Below are 19,502 nucleotides of genomic sequence, written 5' to 3'. Positions count from 1 at the left end.
TTAACTTGTGGATTTTTCTGCGAGTAGTTGGCGGCAGCGTCACAAAGTTGTTCCTGTCTAGCTGCAACAGAAAATGTACCACAATGTCTGACACGCCTCCTTTTTACTGTTTTCTCACAGCTTGGATTGCTGCTGTCATAATCGGTTTGAGTTTCATGGTTTGTTTCATTTACGACAGTATTTGTAGGACTTGTGTTGAAGTGACATTCAGCATCTGTCAAGCGTTGTAAGCATACAAACGCCTTCATCGATAACTTTGCATCGTAATAAACGAACAATAAAACAGCGGAGAAGCCGTGGATTATATAAAAAGGCTGCAGTTATCAGCAGGGAGACGTGAATACCGTGGCAAAGCAAAGAAGGGAATGAAGAGACCGCAGCAATGGACGGCCTTATATGGGCAGGCAGTTAATTAAGTAGGAGGTGTGGGGATGGGGGACACAATATAGGCAGGCAGCCAACTATGTGGGAGGCGTGGTGATGGGGGACGCAACGCCGCCTAACACGGCGACCGAGCTGCAGGCTATGGACGTATATATGTGCGTAAGTAGGATTCAATTATGACCATTATGCGTAGAATTTCGAAATGAAACCTGCTTAACTTTTGTAAGTAACCTATAAGGAATGAGCCTGCCAAATTTCATCCTTCTACCTGCACGGGAAGTTGGAGAATTAGTGATGAGTCAGTCAGTGAGGGCTTTGCCTTTTATTAGTATAGATACACACACACACACACACATATACAGTATATATACATACATATACATACATATATACATAGAACCTCGGTTCACGAACGTCTCGGTACACGTACAACTCGGTTCACGACCAAAAAGTTCACCAAACTTTTGCCTCGGTTCACGACCACACACTCAGTATACAAACAAGCCAGTTTCCCTTTCGGTTTGTGTGCACCGATGATTTACGCATGTGTTGCATTGTTCTCTGTCAGACGTGCCTGCCTGCGCATGCATGCCTGCCTGCAAAAGAAACCCAAGAAATCACAACAGTGAAAACACCACTCCATCGCGGAGCCAGACTCTCCCTCAAAACTGTAATCTCCTCTCCACCCAGTTCCTCCTCACTTCATGCCAGAACTCGACTCATGCAAGGTTAGTTTTCTTGGTGGTTCATAGTTTTTGCATTATGGATTTTTCAAAAGTTTATTTTTCAGTTCGTAGCGTTATTGTTGCAATGTTACTTTTCTCTTTTTTCAAATGTTCCTTTTTTCTCCCTGTGCTTAAAACTCATTTTTAAAAAAGTGTTTACTGTACAGTACAGTGATCGGGCTGTAAGGCTATTAGCATGAACTCCTGTTTTTAAATTAAAGTTCGAATTCATTCAAATGTTCCTCTCTGTTCTGAGAGAGAGAGCGCGAGCGAGCGAGCGCATGCCGCTGAGAGAAAGGGGGAGGGCTTCGTGCTGCTGAGAGAGAGAGAGTGCGAGCCTGCTCGTGCAGCTGAGCAGGGAACCTGGGTGTTTTGTGTCAGTGTTATTCAATGTTTTTACATTAGTTTACTATTACACTGTGCATTCTATGGTGTAATTAACTATATTTGTGCTGAATCTTTAAAAAAATATATATTTACATACAGTTTGTACGGTCTGGAACCGATTAATTGTATTTACATACAATCCTATGGGGGGGAAATTGCTTCTGTTTATGACCAGAGTTTTGGAATGAATTATGGTCGTGAACCAAGGTTCCACTGTATATATATATCTTTAGATAGTTTCACAGGATGTAACCCAATGAACTAATCTGTGACTGACATCTGTAATAACACCCCTCCCCCAGTTTACAGACCATGTGATTCTTGATTCAAATGCTTCAAATTAGAGTTCACATTATTAAACAACAAATCTGTTTCAGTGAACAGCACTTTATTAAAGCTTATGATGACTTTGTCATACTGTCATTGATATGTACTTGCTTAATCAGAACATGCTAGGCTTACAAATAAAATACAAGTTGTGCACATACATTTTTACAAATCTATCACCCATCTAGCCATTCATCACTGCAGCGAAAATCAAACCATTTTAAAACAGGTTAGGGTCAATTGGGTGTGGGCCTATCATCAAAGCCCTGAGTCATAGACTGGACACAAATCATACATATACAGCCATAGTCACTCGCATAGGATTAACTGAGAAACATCAATTAACCTGTCATGCACTTAACCTAGAAACCTAGCATCTTTTGGATGTAGGAGAAAAAAATGCCATTCTTATTAATACTAAACCTCTCTACAAAATGAGAAAAAAAAATGATGAATACAGTATTTACAGCAAGTTTCTTCTGATACTGATGCTTTTTAAGGAAACATTAGAAATATATAAATATTTCTAAAAAAAAGCATGATTATATGTTAAATTAATATAGTCAACAATGATACAGAAATACACTGCATGGGTTGCTATATGCAGCACTGACCTAAGCAATGTTAATGTGTTCTAAGTAAGAGCTGAAGCACATAGAATATCAGAAATAAGACAAAATTAGAAAAATTGTCTCATTATTTAATTTTCTGAGGAAATCACTTTGTTAATGCATTATTTAAAAATGTGAAAACATTTGAATGTGAGACCAACGTCTCACTATAAAGCTGATTAGTTAAAGGATGAACAACAGTTCTGGAGCAAGAACTTCGATGTTGTTTCTGGAAAACCAAAAGCTTTATGATGCTGGATCAGCCTATAGTATATAGTCACATAGCAGGGGGAAAATGAATCTTGTGATTTCAAGAGTCACCCATTAACAGCAACTTAACAAAAATAAAGCGATACAAGTAATCATACAATTTAAGGATGTCTACAATGCCACATATACCTTCATCTCAATAGACATAGAGAGTTAATTTGGAGAAATTAGGTGACAAGGACTGACAGAATGGGCTGTGAATGGCCTGTTCTTGTTCTACTTTTTAATGTAATTAAATTAATTTTAATAAACAGTGGATAATACATGGTTTGTAATACTGTTCATTGAAAAAGGACATAACAGTGTATATAAATATCACCTTTCATCACTAGCTCAAGAACACAAGCAAAAAACACTGGATAAGAAGAATAGGTATTTTATATATTTAAACCTTAAATGTTTTACAGCATTCACAGTTTAAATGTCAGCATTAACTGAAAAAATATACAATGCTGCAATTCAATAGTAAACATCAACAAAACCTCATTATCAACACCACCAGTTTAATGGCTGTTTTGTGGATTTGCCTATCTTAGCCAGTAACATATACAGACACATGCACTACATTAGTGAGAAGCAATCTGAGCTTAAAATTATATTTTTAAATTATGTTAATTTAATTGAGGGCCAATTGGGGGGGATGACACACCCTATCCTCTCGCTACCACCCATACCAGACTAACAAAAAAAATCAATAAAACTAATATGTATGTCTTTCAGATTGTGGAAGCAGATCCCATGCAACCATGAGGACAGTGTTTAAGCTCTACAATGACAATTATTTTACAGTTAAAATTAATTATATTAATAAAATGTATTTTCAAATAAGGATACAGTATAGGGCAGCATAATGATAAAGATTCTTGTTCATGCACTACTTTGAATTCACCTTTAAGGTCATGCATAGTGTATATCTAATTATACAATCTTTTGAATTTAGTGCATTTGAGCAGCGTGAAGAATGTTTTTCAGGGTGACTAGTAATTTCCATTTCACAAAACTTCTCATCTAAATCATCTTCTACCTGACCTGACCAAATTTAATTGTACATTTTCTTCTTGCATACGAATTTGCTGTTGATTAAACCCTATTTGTCATCTCAGATAAACATCTCATTTGCTGGTAAGTCTGATACAATATTTTACTACAATGTCATCGCGTCTACATTGGGAGTTAAAATTTAAGGTTCGAAGTTTACAAGCAAAAGCAAATCAGACATCAAAATCTATACTGATGGTTTACATATTGATCTACTTTGCAAAGAAAAATGTGATATCACAAAATAGTAGCATCACATTATAAATAAAGTCAAATACAGACCTTTAGTCATAAATATAGCTGGTGGAAGGCCTGGGTTTGATTTTTCAGTGCCGAGACACCTCAAAATAAACTCTATGATCGAGTTGCAACTGGTTGATTCTAGAAGTACTAAAGCCTACAAGATTCACATACTCTCTACCCCCTACCGTGTAATCCAGTTTTCGTTTTACATCTCAAATGCATACACTTTAAAGTTTAATCAGTCATTCTTAAATGGCCTTGTACGAGTTTAAATGTGCCCACCCTACAATAAACTTGTGGCCAGTGCATTGGAACAGATGTTTGGCCCAACGAAAAACCAAACTGGACTGAGCAGAACTGAGAATGTTATGTTGTGACAGACTGAAACTGAATACTTTATAGTACTTTTTTATGAAAACATGCTATACAAATAAATGTTGTTGTTGAAACATACCACTTTCTTCGTAATACAGCCCCTAAATGTTGATATGTAAACTGCTTCCTCAGTTTCCATTTACAAGTACAAGGGTATATATTTTCTTATCTTTAGAGACTTAGAACAAAATATTATATATAAGGACTGTACTTTTCTCTAATTATATATATGTTGTGTAAACTAGTATTGATTTATTTTTATTACTTATTTATTAATGTTGCATAAATTAAATTCTTTAAACGATTCACTATTTCTTTGATACCATGTAAAGCACTTTTGAGAAAAAATGCACTATAGAAGTAAATGTTTTTGTAGATTTGTATCCAGGGTTTTTGTGATCCATTCTTTTTAATAACTGTCCAGATGAAATTCACAGTCCTAGGCACTTGAAGCTTTTAATAGCAGAATGCAAAGGAGATAATGCAACTTAGCTAGTGTGTAACTTTTACATTGAAGCACACAAAGCAGTTAGCATTAGACCAGACTTTCCATCACAAACATATAACATCTTCTAAGTGAAATTTTTAAAAACTCTACAGTCAAGTTTTTTTTTTTCCTTCTTTTTAGCCAGAGCTACTTTCTTACAGCCCTTCCATTAATGTCCTACTAAAGGAATGCCCTGAAAACTGTTGACAATTGGCTCTTTGAGTGATTAACTTTAGAACCTTTTTTTATAAAGATTTTCTGAATACTCATTACACTATTGTCTTGTTAATAGGTCTTTACTACCATTTTATAGATGTTTATATCTTTGTGGGTAAAATAGCTTAAAAATTTAACTGAAAGAGAACTAGACTTCATTCTTCTACATTCCCTACACTGATCTTGTTTTGTGGGTCTCATCTCTCATTAGTGTGTTGCCTTACGCTGCAGTCTACTGGGAAAGCAACTTGAGCTCAAAAGATTCAAAATGCATGAAGAAACTTATCAGGAAAGCCTAATCCATTACAGGGTAAAACCCTGGACACAGTGGAGGCTGTTATGAAAATTTGGATGCCATCATGAAAAATTCCCTCCATAATTGCCCAGGAGGCGTTGTCTTTGAGCACTTTTAGCCCCAGGCTCATTCTACCAATGTGTGCTAAGAAGCAAATCTGTCCACTGCAATCAAGCAATTCAATGCTTCCTCCCGATATATTCTTTAAAGTTCATTTTGAAATTTCTGCATAATATACATCTATTTTTATTTATTTACTAGCTGTGTAAGCCCGGGGTCCTAGAAACAATTGAAATAGTCAGGAAAAAAAAAACACTGAAATGTAGAGATGTCAGGTAATTGAAAGGAAGTACTCTGGGCATCTCTCTCCTAGGAGGTTTTGTTTTGCAGACAAAAGGAAAAGTAAAAGGGATACCGTTTTGCTGATGTTAGTGGGTAAGCGACTTCCACGCGTAGATGTTTATATATAAGATAAGACTGACTGCTTGATTAGCTGCATTATTTGTCCTGTGTCTGTATCATTGCTTTTATGTTTCAGCTTCTACTGTATATGCATCTGAATTTCCTCTTGGGAATAATAAAAGTTTATCTAATCTAATGAAAATTGAATATTAAGCTAATTTTTACTCAATTTTTGCTGTAACTATCCAATATATTGTTCATTGAATACCAGCTCCTTCCTGCAGCACTCAACTGTCAGCCTGGGAAGAGAAGTGTCAAGTCAGATTGGGAACCACTCATCTCATCTGTTGTCACCATTTGTATTTTTCTTTGTGTTTAACATGTTTAGACAATCACAAGTTATTTTGCTAGAAAAACATGCACAACTCGTCTCCTTGCTTTTGTTTTCCAGGACTTTTTTTATAGTAGAGAGATAGATTTTAATATTTCAAACCAGGATTTAATATTGTGTAAAGACATACAAGATAAGATACCTTATTTGGCTCAAAAGAGGCATAATATAGCTATAACTGATGCCAAACAACTCTTGACGAAGTGGGCCAGGTTATGAGGGCCACATATATAAACTGCCCCCAAGCAGCCACCACAAAATATACAAACATTTTAACAATATTTGCAAAATACTGTACATCTACTAATATACACTTGACATTCAATAAACCTCATTTTATTTTCAATGGCCGTGATTATTTGTACATTAAGAACAGTTTTTCTTTTACATTTTTTCCTCCAATGGATATCATATATTTAAAATTCTGCTCTTGAACTAATTGACCCAAAAAAAGTCATTAAGTAATTGGAAACAGATTTTTCATTGGAAAGCATAACTAAAACATACTGTAAATCGCACAAAGATAAATGGAAAGCAGAGTAGTAAGTTAAGACGACAACAAACACTCTTTCCAAAGAAGAGAAATAACAGATGCAGTAATCAGCCTTAAGAGTATATGCCAAGATTTTTATTTTTTTTTTTAAAATAAGAGTTAAACATTGCTCTCAACTATGCACATTAAAAGGTCTACAAAGTTTTCCAGCAATAAATACAACCTTTTATCATTGATCATTCAGAACTCAATTTCTAAAAAAACGACTTTACATTTCCAAAAAATATTAAGCTTAACAAAAACAAATCTTTTTAATAAATGCAACGCTACCTGCAAGCTGACTCCTATTCAGAATTCCAAGCATGACTGCTCTCCTAAAAAGAACAGGGTCTTATCTGAGCAATAAGGCTTAAATAAACTAGAAGAAAATTTCAACTGATCCATAAAGAATTAATCATCCCTGCAGGAAGTTCTACAGGCCTTCCTAATACATTTTCCATATCTTTCGCTCCCTCCCTCCCAAGAGCTGATCTGAAATTCTAAACAGAACCCAGTCATCAAAACTCAGTGAAGCAGTCTTTAACCTTTCATAAATACAACTAGCTGGTATACCTTCATATACTAAATAGCTTTTCTAGAGCAATACTGAATTACACCGAGTTCTTCTCTAGGCCTTTTCAGTTAGCAAAAAAACTTTCCACTGTGCACATTTGTCTGATTACTTTTACTCTTTTCTTCCTTCTATTTTTTTTTTTTTGTTTTAGTCACAACAGCCTGCTGAGATGCAACATCTTATTTACGACAGCAGTCCTGCTGGGTGCTAACCTTACTGTGAAGTTGACAAGATTGGAAGGGTAATTAAATGTGCCAGAATATATCCAAACAGAAACAAAAAGGGACATCCCACACATTCAGCAACCACCCAGTAGACACTGGTTGCAAACACTGCAAAAACTAAGCAACGGCCTTCCTTCCATGAAATAGAAAAACATTCATTCCAATTAATGAACATCTAATGCAATCCTAAATTACAGGACAAATAACTTTATTCTGTAAGACACAAAATAGCCTGAGTAATTTAGAAGAATTTATTGAGAAATAAATAATAAATTATATAACATATCAGTCTGTTACTACAGACAGATATTCTAAGCACAGTTTATTCAATTTTTTTAAAAATATCTTTCCTTAACACCCTTCATCTTACAAAAAGGTATAACAAGAATAACAACATTTACTTCTATAGCATATTTTCATAAAAAATGTAGCTCAGTGTTCTTTACAAGACGGTAGAGGAATACTCAAAAAATTATACTTTGTTTTATATGCTACTTACCCCATATAGTTCTGTAGTACTGTGTGAGAAAAAATGTTTCATGCAAAATGAGAAAAAAAAAGATATAATAATGTTTTTTTTTTTGTAGTCAAGAGGTTAAATTCTGAATGCAGAACCTGCCTTTGCCTTTAAAGGGGCTAATTTGGAGACCTGGTGTATTCTTCAGCTAATCTATTAATTTCACTGATTAACTCTGACCAATTAACTATGGTACTGAGGGCTCTCATGGAGTGCAAACGTGAATATCGACAGAGTTTCTTTGCAGCCTTTGTCGATTTTCGTAAAGTGTTCAACTCGGTTGATCAAGCTGCCCTGTGGAACATCCTCAGACTTCACAGGATTGGTGGCTCTAAGGCTAGGGATCTGCCCTGGCAATCAGAAGGTTGCCGGTTCGAATCCCGTAAATGCCAAAAGAGATTCTGCTCTGTTGGGCCCTTGAACAAGGTCCTTAACCTGCACTTGCTGAGCACTTTGAGTAGTGAGAATAGCGCTATATAAATGCAAAGAATTATTATTATTATCCTCCCAAAGCTACTTGATATCATGGCTAGCCTGTACACTGATACTGTGAGTGCTGTGCAGAATGGAGGCAGAAGCTCTGTGTTTTTCCCAGTCGATTCTGGTGTTCATCGGGGTGAGTTCTTGCTCCTACTCTGTTCAATGCTTACATGGACTGGGTGTTGGGCAGAGTCATGGGGTCCAGCGGCTATGGGGCATCTGTTGATGAAGAAAGAATCACTGATCTTGACTTTGCCAATGATGCTGTGATCTTCTTGGAGTCCAAGGAGGCTTTGATCGGGGCTCTTGAGAAACTGAATGAGAAGTGGGACTGTCTGGGCTTGCGAGTGTCCTGGATAATGACCAGTTGGGCGCAGCCATCATCATTGTGTCCATCTGTGGAGAGAATGTCGACCTCATCAGCGACATTCATGTCTCTGGTGACTCCTCTTATAAAATCAGTTGACAGAATGGGAGTGCATGTGAAGTCATGAGGTTACCAATATCTTTACAAAAAGACGAAGGTCCAAGTCTTTAGAGTCCTGGTGCTTCGTGTTTTGCTATAAGGTTGTGAGACATGGACACTATCCAGTGACCGGAGATGGAGACTGGACTCCTTTCAGTAATGTGTCTCTTCGGAGAATCTTTGAGTACTGTTGGCTCACAGGATCCTCACTGTTGAGGACTCGAGTGGCTGGACCAGGCTAAAGGGATGCCCACGTAACACCTGGCTACGGCAGACAGATGGTCATTTCTGCGGGGTGGGACTGGACTGTGCGTCTGCCTGGGGGGTTGCCAACCAGGATCCCAATCTTTTTCATTATGTGGTGGTTGCATCAATGTGCTGTACTAGTGCTTGCTCCCCAACCTCACCTGACCTTAACACTGATGCCTTCTTGGTTTCTATTTTTATGGGAAAGATTCAGTATCTGAGGGTCTCCCTTATATTCTTTCACCTGAAACCACAGTTATTTCCTTACATACTGTACATATGCACTTTGCCCACTACTGTCTGTAAACTGATTAACACTACAATAAACATTACTGAATACTGTAAAATATTTTGGGATTAAATGACTGGCTGGTTTTTATATTTAACTAAACACCATATCAATACTAATCAGCAGCTTTTGCAATTTTCTTTGGTCATTTGTTGGTTTTGTAAACTGTGACATTATTGGCCTTTTATAGATGGACCAACTGTTTCTGATTACATACTGTTATGTATGAATTTAATATCACAAAGAAGTTCAGACACGGTGCCGTTTTTTTTGGTTCTCTACTTTACTTCTCTATTGAAGAACCCCCCACAATGCCTTTTGGTTACTTTTAATTTCCAACTACGGCTACTCTAAATTGCCAAGAAACACAAACATGCTATCTTAACACACTACACATACTAGCTCAGTTCGAACAAAACATGTTTAAAAAGATATTAACCACTTTGAATCCAGAACTGTACACTATCCATCCATCCATCCATTATCCAACCTGCTATATCCTAACTACAGGGTCATGGGGGTCTGCTGGAACCAATCCCAGCCAACACAGGGCCCAAGGCAGGAAACAAACCCCAGGCAGGGCGCCAGCCCACCGCAGTACTGTACATTAATAAATGTATATCTTGAGAAGAGTAGATGCATGAATAATTTCAAGCTTTGTTTACTTTTTTAAAGTCTTATTTATCTCCATTTGTTACAATGAATAAGAGAAAATACTTCTATAGACTAATTCTTGGTTTTGCAGTTTCTTAGTTTGCAGCACACACAGAAAATCTGAAATAAACATCCAGAGCTTACTGAACTATGACATTTTTGAACCAAGAATGGCATGAGAGCACATTTGTTAACATGTCTGAATTTCACAACTAGTCACAGTTTGAATGGATTTTACACGTTTTCTCTCTGCATGGGTTTTAATCTGGATATTCCAGTTTTCCACTAACATCCACTAAAAACACACAAATGACACAGAATGATGATTTAAAATTTTCTGATTCTATGTATGTAGGGACCAGCAACAAATTGACAGTCTGTTCACTTTTCGACATTTGACAATTTTTAATCACCAATTAATCTATTATGCATTTGTTTGGGATATGGGAGGGATAAAAAAAGGAAAACACACTTTTGGATTTACATGGAGATTTCAAGGAATCAAACCCAGTCTCCTCAGGCTGTTAGGAAAGCAGAATAAACCAGTACACCACTGTGCTGCCCTTTAAGATTTAGGTATACTATTCCATTTAAAAATTAAGTATGTTTTTCTTTTTGTGACCAGAGATTAATACTTAATAAAACAAATTCCACTTCAGAGTCAAACACCTGAGATTAAGCCTACAAAACTTCAGTAATACAAAAAAAAAAAAAAATTAGGTACACATGCAACTAACAAACAATGATTACTTTTTATTCAACACTTTTATGTACCTATGTATTTATGGGCAAATACTGCAAATTAATTTGAGTTGTGGAACATCATTTTAGTGAAACTATTAATATTAAGTCACCACTTACAGTGTTAAGGTATAAAGAGGTTTGTGTCTTTGCTCAAAAGTAAATGAAAACAAAAACAGTATGTAGACTAAGAGAACTTGAAAAATAGATAACAGTCTGTGTGTTGTACTGCTATGTGTTCCCAAAGGCATTATTAGCAATTAATAAACATTACAGTGATGCCTTGTTTATGTGGCCTCTTACAACTTTAACAGCCTTATAATTAAACCCCCATATTTTTCACATTTATGTCCTTATTGCATACAATCTATGCACTCATCCATTAAAAATGCCTCTGACAGATGTAGCTGGATAATAAAGCTACAATTTGTATTTACTGGATTACTGAAAATTACCCAAACTGTTAAATTAAAAAAAAAAAAAAAAAAAGTTCTAGTCTTTCCCCTGACACAGATGTAAAAGCAATTACTCATTATCTGATCTGAGTCTCTAAGGCTCCCTACCAAAGCAGTTTATTCTGCAATTGCTAAAATTAGTTTAAGCATTTTATTAACCTTAGTATTTAAGATAAATGAAGAATGTTGCTCAAACTGAAAATAGGAAGGCAGCTAAAACAGAACATGGCAATTGTATTACTGTGCTGAAATCTAGTCATTGTGAAACAAATGAACTGAATATTGCATGCTTCCAAAAGTTTCTTATTTATTTACCAGCACTTTCTATTTAATTCTTAACAATGGATGGTTGTCTAATGTATACCAAGACAAAACCCACCATCAAAGTTAATGGAGTTGTCAAAGAATTGTGCTCAAATCAATTCTATCATTAATTCCTGTCTATTCTTATTTTTATAGATGCATCTGCAACTACTGAAAAAACTAAATCTGACTTTTTTTTTTTACCATATTACATAAAAGGGTAACTGTGCAGTGGTCACTAATAATGAAAGGACGGCTAGTAACAGCTTCGTGGCAATTCTGTAGATGCTTAAAGGGTCCACATTATTCTCACCATAGTCTGGATAAGCTGTGTTTGTCCTCTAAAAGTAGAATCCGGTGAGATACAAGTATTTTAATAATAATATGTAAATTATACATTTTAATCATAAGGTGATACACCAGTAAATGCCACCAAAGTTACAGTAGAGCAGAAAGAATGATATCATGTGTGTCAGTATGATTATCTGAAAAAAGGAAATAGTTGTACTGACTAGGACATTACTACTGAATTATAATTGGCTCTTCTGGCAAATAAGCTAATGAATGTATGTAACATGTCCTTAAAAAAACAGAGTACTGGGAGTGAGTATGCAAGAGTTAGCCTACCAAAAACAATAAAATATGTATAAACACATACAAAAACTACATTGCAAAATTTCATTAATGAAAATCATGATTCCAATATTTAGAGATCATTCACTCCTGTATTCCTACATGTTTATTAAATCACAAATAGTACTTTTAAATACTTCGAGCACTAAGAGTCAGACAAGATCTTGGTGGAATTTAATGAACCTGTATTTTTTGTATTGTTTAAATTCTAAGGCCTACTTTAGTTGAATAGAATACAGCAGTGAAATGAGGTATAAGAACCCTATTATTGAGTATAAAAAAGTAAGTATTTTTATTATTTTATCTATTAATGAGGATGGAACTCCAACAACCTTTCTTTTCCAAAGGCAAGACAGTATTTATTGCAAGAAAATCACCTACTGTACATTTCAATTATTTTGAAAGTAAGCTAATCAAGAAATGCTAGGTCAAAAACAAATGACCATTTCATTAGTCCCATTTATTCCCCCTCTCCATCATTCTCTAAGTAGTATGTGTACAGGTTCTCAGGTCAAATTTCAGTGTGAAGTGACTAAACAAACTTAATACAAGCACTTGACAGACCTGCACCTATTCTCCCCTGGCCTGAAAGCTGTGCGGTATTAATAATTACCACTTGTGTGTCTCGATTGCAAGTATAATAGACTAAAGTGCTATCACATGTACATTTTATTGTTAAAGCAGCAGCTCTGGAACATCTCATCCAAAGGCCCCAGATAATTGCCACACTCTCTGTCAGAACATAAAGGAGAAAGGGGGTGGGGAGGGGGGGAATGGCCAGCGGAAAAGATGAATTGAAACAGTGGGTTATCTTTCAAATTAACAGAGACAGTTAGCGAAAATGAGGGGAGTGAGGACAAATCATGAAAGTTTAATTCGTAGCCTTTGCAAAATCCACACAGCAGGCAACCTGCAAGTCGTCAAGCTAATGAAATTTTCTCAGCTTAGATAAGATAATGCTCATCTTTCTTGCAAGTGCTAGTAATATACACTCTTTTTTCAGTCATATCACATATTTTGAAAGTGTCCAAAAAAAAGTTAACATTCTTGGAAAAAAGGATGTTTTTGTTTTGAGAATTAACAGAAATTTTACAGAATCTAAATGTCAAGCAGAGCAATTTAAGAAACAAATAATTTAATGAAAATATTTTTGCAACATAAAGTCAAGTACAACAAATGTTCCACATACTGATGCAATACTTTTAATTATAAGGGGATCTGACAGCACTCTTACAGCTTTAAAATCTCAAAATTTGAACAAAAGTTTTATTTTCTACACTAGGTGAAGCAAAGTTTCAATGAGCCACACATTGATAGTCTGCTCACACCAGGATTTTTTCCAGCATATTTATCAGCCGCAAGTCTTTCACTTTGAGATTTTTTGTGTATATTTAGCCACATATTTTTTAATTGATTTCATCTGATGTTGTCTGCCTATGTAGTACAGTGCTTCCATTTTTCTGTTTTGAGAAGGATCTATAGTAGCAATATGTTCCAACATCAAAAGCTCCTGTGAAGAGCAATCTTTTAACTGGCCAACTGTTTAACAAAAATTTAACAAATATACCATTTCTGTAAATTTGAAATACAGTTGGAATTTTTCCAATTCAGTGAACAATGTGCAAGTGGATTCGTAGGTTAAGTGATTTTGCACATCATTCACATTACAACATCATTGTAATTGTTACTAGTAGCGTTATATGATTTGGTATCACACCCATTCTCTCACTATAAACTGGACAATCTGATGCCAATTTTCCAAGCCTAATACATTTACCATATTTACATAATGACAGACAACAAAATAAACAATTTCCATCCACCTTTACACGTAATTGTACATTGTGAAATTCAAAAGGGATTCTGATTTAATTAACCAAAACCAATATACAACTCAAAACAGGCTTTGTATATGGAAACAACAGTTTTTTAGCAGACCTTTCCCACTTCCATCCATTACACAGCTCTGTACACTTCCGGTCTAAGACACCTCCCTTTTGTCACTCATTAGTCCACCCTACTGGTCAGTGGTTCTGTTCATTTACACTGCTCATCAGTTCTGCTGGAGAGTTTCATTTGCATACATTGCCACATGACAAAAAGGCCAGGCCACTGATTGGCTGCTTCTCCTCTGTCTTTGAAGGAGATTAAAAATAATATATAATGATATGTGGATAAAAATAATGATATGTGGAAATGTTCTCTCTTAGCAGATACCCAGCACTTTACATTTTAAATTTCAGCTTGTTAACTAAACGAGAAAAAATGTTTTTGTTGAGTGAGTGAGTGAGTGAGTGAAAGAGTCAGTCAACTTTATATTACAGTAAAACCTTGATTATCCATCAGGAGTAGGAGCTGAGGCCCTAATGGATAAGAGAAAAGATGGATAACAAAACAGCTACTTTAAAAATGATATGCAGTAAATTAATTTAGAGAATAGTCGTATTTATTTACAAAACAAAACTATTAACAAAATATATTATTAACAAAATGAATTCATCCATATACTATTGTACCGACAAGTGTAATATGCAAACACAACTCAGAGGTACTGGAGTTTTCTACATTTTACTTGGTCTTCATTCCGTAACAAACAGTGCTCAGTCTTAAACTCGTATCTGGGTTATGGCGCACATCTCCAAAACAATAAAAGAAAAGCTTTCTTTACCAGTTTATCTCCTGCCACTTACATTCTTTCTTTCTCTATACCGTAAACACTCCTGGTTATAGTATCCTGAATCCCTACTCAAAACTTCCTTCTGCTGCACCTTTTTCTCCTACCTTCTCCCGTCACTCATCTCCTAACAGATGATTCCACTCCTTACAGAACAGAAACCTTTCACCAAGTACCATTTTTACAGCATTCATTACACACTTTCTGCTCTCCAACAGCACATCACAAGCTGCCTGTACGTCACAATATATTAACAAAACATAACAGAATTTAATAAGAAAATCACAATACAGGAGAACATTAACATTATCGTCAGTAATTTCCATTTTCAACACATTTTTCAATTTTGTTGGCTTCACGCGTTATATCATTCAGTGTTGTTCTTCCTGCTCCGTAAATAGAAGCAATACTTAAGCACTTTCGCAGTTTCATAAATGTTTGATAATTTCAGTTTTCTGTGACAATTGTAATACCACACACGTTTATCGGCCATATAAATATAAAGTAGATGAATTATAACAAATGAGAAAAACTATGAAATGCTATTAAAACTGAAGATATGTAACTGACATTTTGATTTCAAAATGCGGCATGACAAGTGGTACAGTGTACCACACAGCAGTAGTAATTCTGTAGGTAGGTGCTGATGTGTGCAGTGTTTTTTTTGCCCTGACGGTTAATCAAGTGAGGGATAATCGAGGTTATTAAAATTAACAACAAAATCTGAATAGTACATTGTAGTTACACATCACAGAAAGGCAACATTCATGCTTTTACATATTAGTACAGACAACAACAATTATTTATATACCATGTTTTCATACAAATGACGTAGCTTAAAGTACTTTACAAGATGAAGAAAGAAAAATATAAAACTTTAAGATTAAACAATAGTAAGTAATAAAGAATAAAGTAAGGTCTGGTGACCAGGAGGATAGAAAAAAAAAATTCCAGAGGGCTGGAGGAAAAAAAAACCCTAAAATCAGGAGGGGTTCTGAGGCCACAAGACGGCTCAGCCGTCTCTGGACATTCTACCAAACATAAATGATCTAAATCAGTCCTCATGCTTTTCATATGGAAGAAATTAGATGAGGATGGTCATGTGGACCTCTGACATTCAATCCATCAATGTAGGGACTGCATGGTGCCTTGATCAGGTGGTGGTGGCGCAGATCACCATACATCGGGTGACTTAATTGGCACTGATGAGGTAAATACATTAAGTGTTGTGTCTCACCTGCTTTAACACATGCTTATGCAGCGCAACAGGTAGGCTTGCAATTCTGGGAACTGTGGTGGGGTGTGTAATTTAAATGGGGTTATGTGGAGTTATCCGTTGTTTGCTTCGGTACCAGTACTGGTTACAGTTAGGTCTGAAATCTGGAATCAATACTGTAGTTAAAATTTTAGTACAGATGTAACACTGGTGTGTGTGTGTGTTTGATGCTTCTGAGCATTCTGATTGGTTATTTTGGACTTTGACAAGATATATCCGGGGGTGCATTTATGATGCATTAGTAAAAATGTAGCATTTCAATGACAACAAAGAAATGAGGTGCAACATGAGTTACCTTCAAAGACAGTAAATATTTGCAAGAATATAAAAGATGTTTTCACAGCAAGTAATGGGAGCATGTCTACCATTGGTGGTAGTCAAAAAAAAGGGGGGTGGGGGAGGATGTGAGCAAGGTGTTGCAAATTGACACATCTGAGAAGTAGGATTTATGGGAATATGATCGAGAGAAAGCACTAGGCAAGAGAGAAAGTGGTGGAAAGGAATGGGTGAGACACACAAGGAAAAGAGGAAAGGACTAGGAGGAATACTCATAGTAGTATACTTCAGTCAAGAGATATCAAATATACAATATTTTAAAATTTATTATGTGGCTTTGACAAGTAACATAACCAGTATATTATTTTTTTCTTTTTTTTTCCCCCCTGACAGGTGCACAGAACTCTTTCAACTCCATCTAAATGCTGATGGAATGCTGGCATGCTAAATTTAGGGTTAAATAAAATAAAATTAACTGTTGCACGTGAAATTCAATTTTTCCAATTAACATGCCAAACTCCACCCTGTAATACTTTTCAAAGAGTTTCACAGCCAGGTAAAAGTGCTATTCTATATCCCGCTCCCAGCCAGTAACCATCTAATTACATTTTTCAATTGGATTACTTGATAGTCAGTCAGTGTGTTTACATCTACTTTAATGATCTGGTTACTTTAAGAAATGTGAATAACATGCATAGATTTCTCTGCAATTTTTTTACCTGGTTATAGTTAAGGATTTTGTGGTCTGTGCAAGTCCACTGCACTCTGTTTGCCTATGCAAGTGTTAGCTTAGCACATACTTTCAGCAGCCACATGTTGTAGCATCCACAAGATAAATTTCCAGAGGAAAATGCAAATCACATTATCCCTTATCCTAGTTTGAAGAACTTGTGACCACCAAGTACATATATTGAACAGACATTTTCTATATAGAACGTTGTTACAGTTATTTAAAAACAAGAAAAGACGACAAAATTCACCCTAAACTTTTATTATTTCAGATCAGTAAATGTATATATATTGTTAGCCAATTTGTTTTAGTAAAGTTCTACAGTGTACAAAAATGTACATCGGTATGAAGTATATTAAAGTGCCATTTTCACACTATTCAGTTGTAAAGTACTGATAAAGATTTAATAACGAAATGGGAGAGGGGAAATATTTGGTGATTTGTTCAAATTTCTTTACTTTTTTGCTTATTATTTCCAACTCAGATTAATTTTACAATTTCCATAGCAGGAGCACCCTGCTAAGAATACAGGCAAGCATTAGGATTTTTGTTTATATTACTTTGTAAATTCAGCAAAAATCAAGCTTCAAGTGCACATATCAGGTACAAATAGGGAAATAATCCCAATTTTTAATATTTCACAGTAGTAAATTTTAAATTGATATTACTCACAAATAACACATATTAAGCTTAAAATTAATCCAAGCTCACAACTTTAACATGAACAGAATTTTGGTATAAGAATCTCAGCTGCAGGGCTAACATTGATAACGTACAATTTGCAGGATGACAATTCTTAACAGTGTTACGTTATATGAGTACCAATAAAAGCTTTTGATTTTGCACTTTCACATATTATCATACCTAAAAGTGACAAAGTGGTGTAAAAAACTTTTTCCATGTGACAAGACTGCATTTTTGTTAATTTAGATTATGAGAATGAATGCACCATGTCAACTTTATGTGTCATTTGTTGAAGTATATTACCTTTATCTGTAGACACTATTTGCATGAAGATCTAATGTTTGCCCATTCAAATATGTTGTAAATGTCAACCACTTCCATGGGGTGTACATGACTGTACAAGTGAAAAACATTAACATCTCAGATAATTTCAACAGGCATTAGTATATTATTCCATTATTAAGTTATTCAATTTTAAGCACCTTGAGCATGGGAAAGGCACTATATAAATAAAATGTATTACTATTATTATTATTATTAGTAACAGCTTAGCATATTGAAAAAACAGCAAATTAAATAACTTAAGAAAAAAAAAGCAAAACAAACCGTCAAGTGGTTTAGCTACTTACCATGTAATATATTTTGATATGCCGTCTGATGTCCAAAATCAATTTATTGCACATCTGAGTCACAAAACTTAATGGTGAAGCTTCGCAGGTGATATTACTGCAGCGAATTAAACTAGGCTCAATCACTTTTCCCTGTAAAGGAAAGGAATAGTAAAATAAATAGATATATATATATATATATATATATATATATATATATATATATATATATATATATATATCTATATCTATATATATCTATATATACTGTATATGTATATCTATCTATATCTGATAACACAGATGCAGATGTATATTAAATAAAGTATAGCTATAGACTATTACAATTACTAAAAACATTATTGATACTTTTAAACTAGTTTAGACCAAATAGACAATACACTGGACATTGAAATATCATACATTAAGGCTTAAGAGTGCCAGCAGCCTTAAGAGGGCAATCATGGGGTCAAGGCAAAACAAATAAAACATAATTTAAACATTCCTACAAATGAAATCTGAAAACAATGAAATTAATTTTACAAATGCACAGAAAAAATACAAAATAGAACAAAGAAAAAAACTTTTAATTGACACTCTTCACAAACAGCTTCATTCATGTCATCTGAATATGAACATACAACATAAATATGTTAGCATAAATACTGTGATGGCTTCATTCTAGACTAATACTGCTCTTTGAGGGGTGTGTACCCAATGTAAAACACACATGGAAACATCAAAGAGAAAAAGTAAATGTGCCCAGCCCTAAATAATATAATAATATTACCCGTTCCTTACTTTTCTGCGCCATTGAATGAACACAGGAGGGGTTAAAGCAACACCTTGAAGAAGAGCATACACTACAGTACCAGTTGGTAGCAGATTATATTTTTGGTCAAATGAAAGTAGAAAATTGACCATACATACTGTATGTACTATACAGTGGATAAAAGCCAAGAAGCTCAAAGAGAGACTGTGAGAAATTA

At 35.1% G+C, this 19,502-nt stretch overlaps 1 protein-coding gene across 1 annotated transcript in view; it reads right to left on the bottom strand.

Annotated features, from left to right (window-relative positions):
- Positions 1 to 19,502, bottom strand: part of pola1 (polymerase (DNA directed), alpha 1) — a 430,119-nt gene that overhangs the window by 158,013 nt on the left and 252,604 nt on the right. Inside the window, exon 34 of the mRNA XM_039745606.1 lies at positions 18,535 to 18,666. Coding sequence (XP_039601540.1) covers positions 18,535 to 18,666 — 132 coding nt within the window. The remainder of the gene's footprint in view (positions 1 to 18,534; positions 18,667 to 19,502) is intronic.

This window comes from Polypterus senegalus, chromosome 2 (assembly GCF_016835505.1).
Source record: "Polypterus senegalus isolate Bchr_013 chromosome 2, ASM1683550v1, whole genome shotgun sequence".
Lineage (NCBI taxonomy): Eukaryota > Metazoa > Chordata > Cladistia > Polypteriformes > Polypteridae > Polypterus > Polypterus senegalus.
Note: the sequence above shows the minus strand (reverse complement) of the source record. Positions and strands in the feature narration are given on the sequence as shown.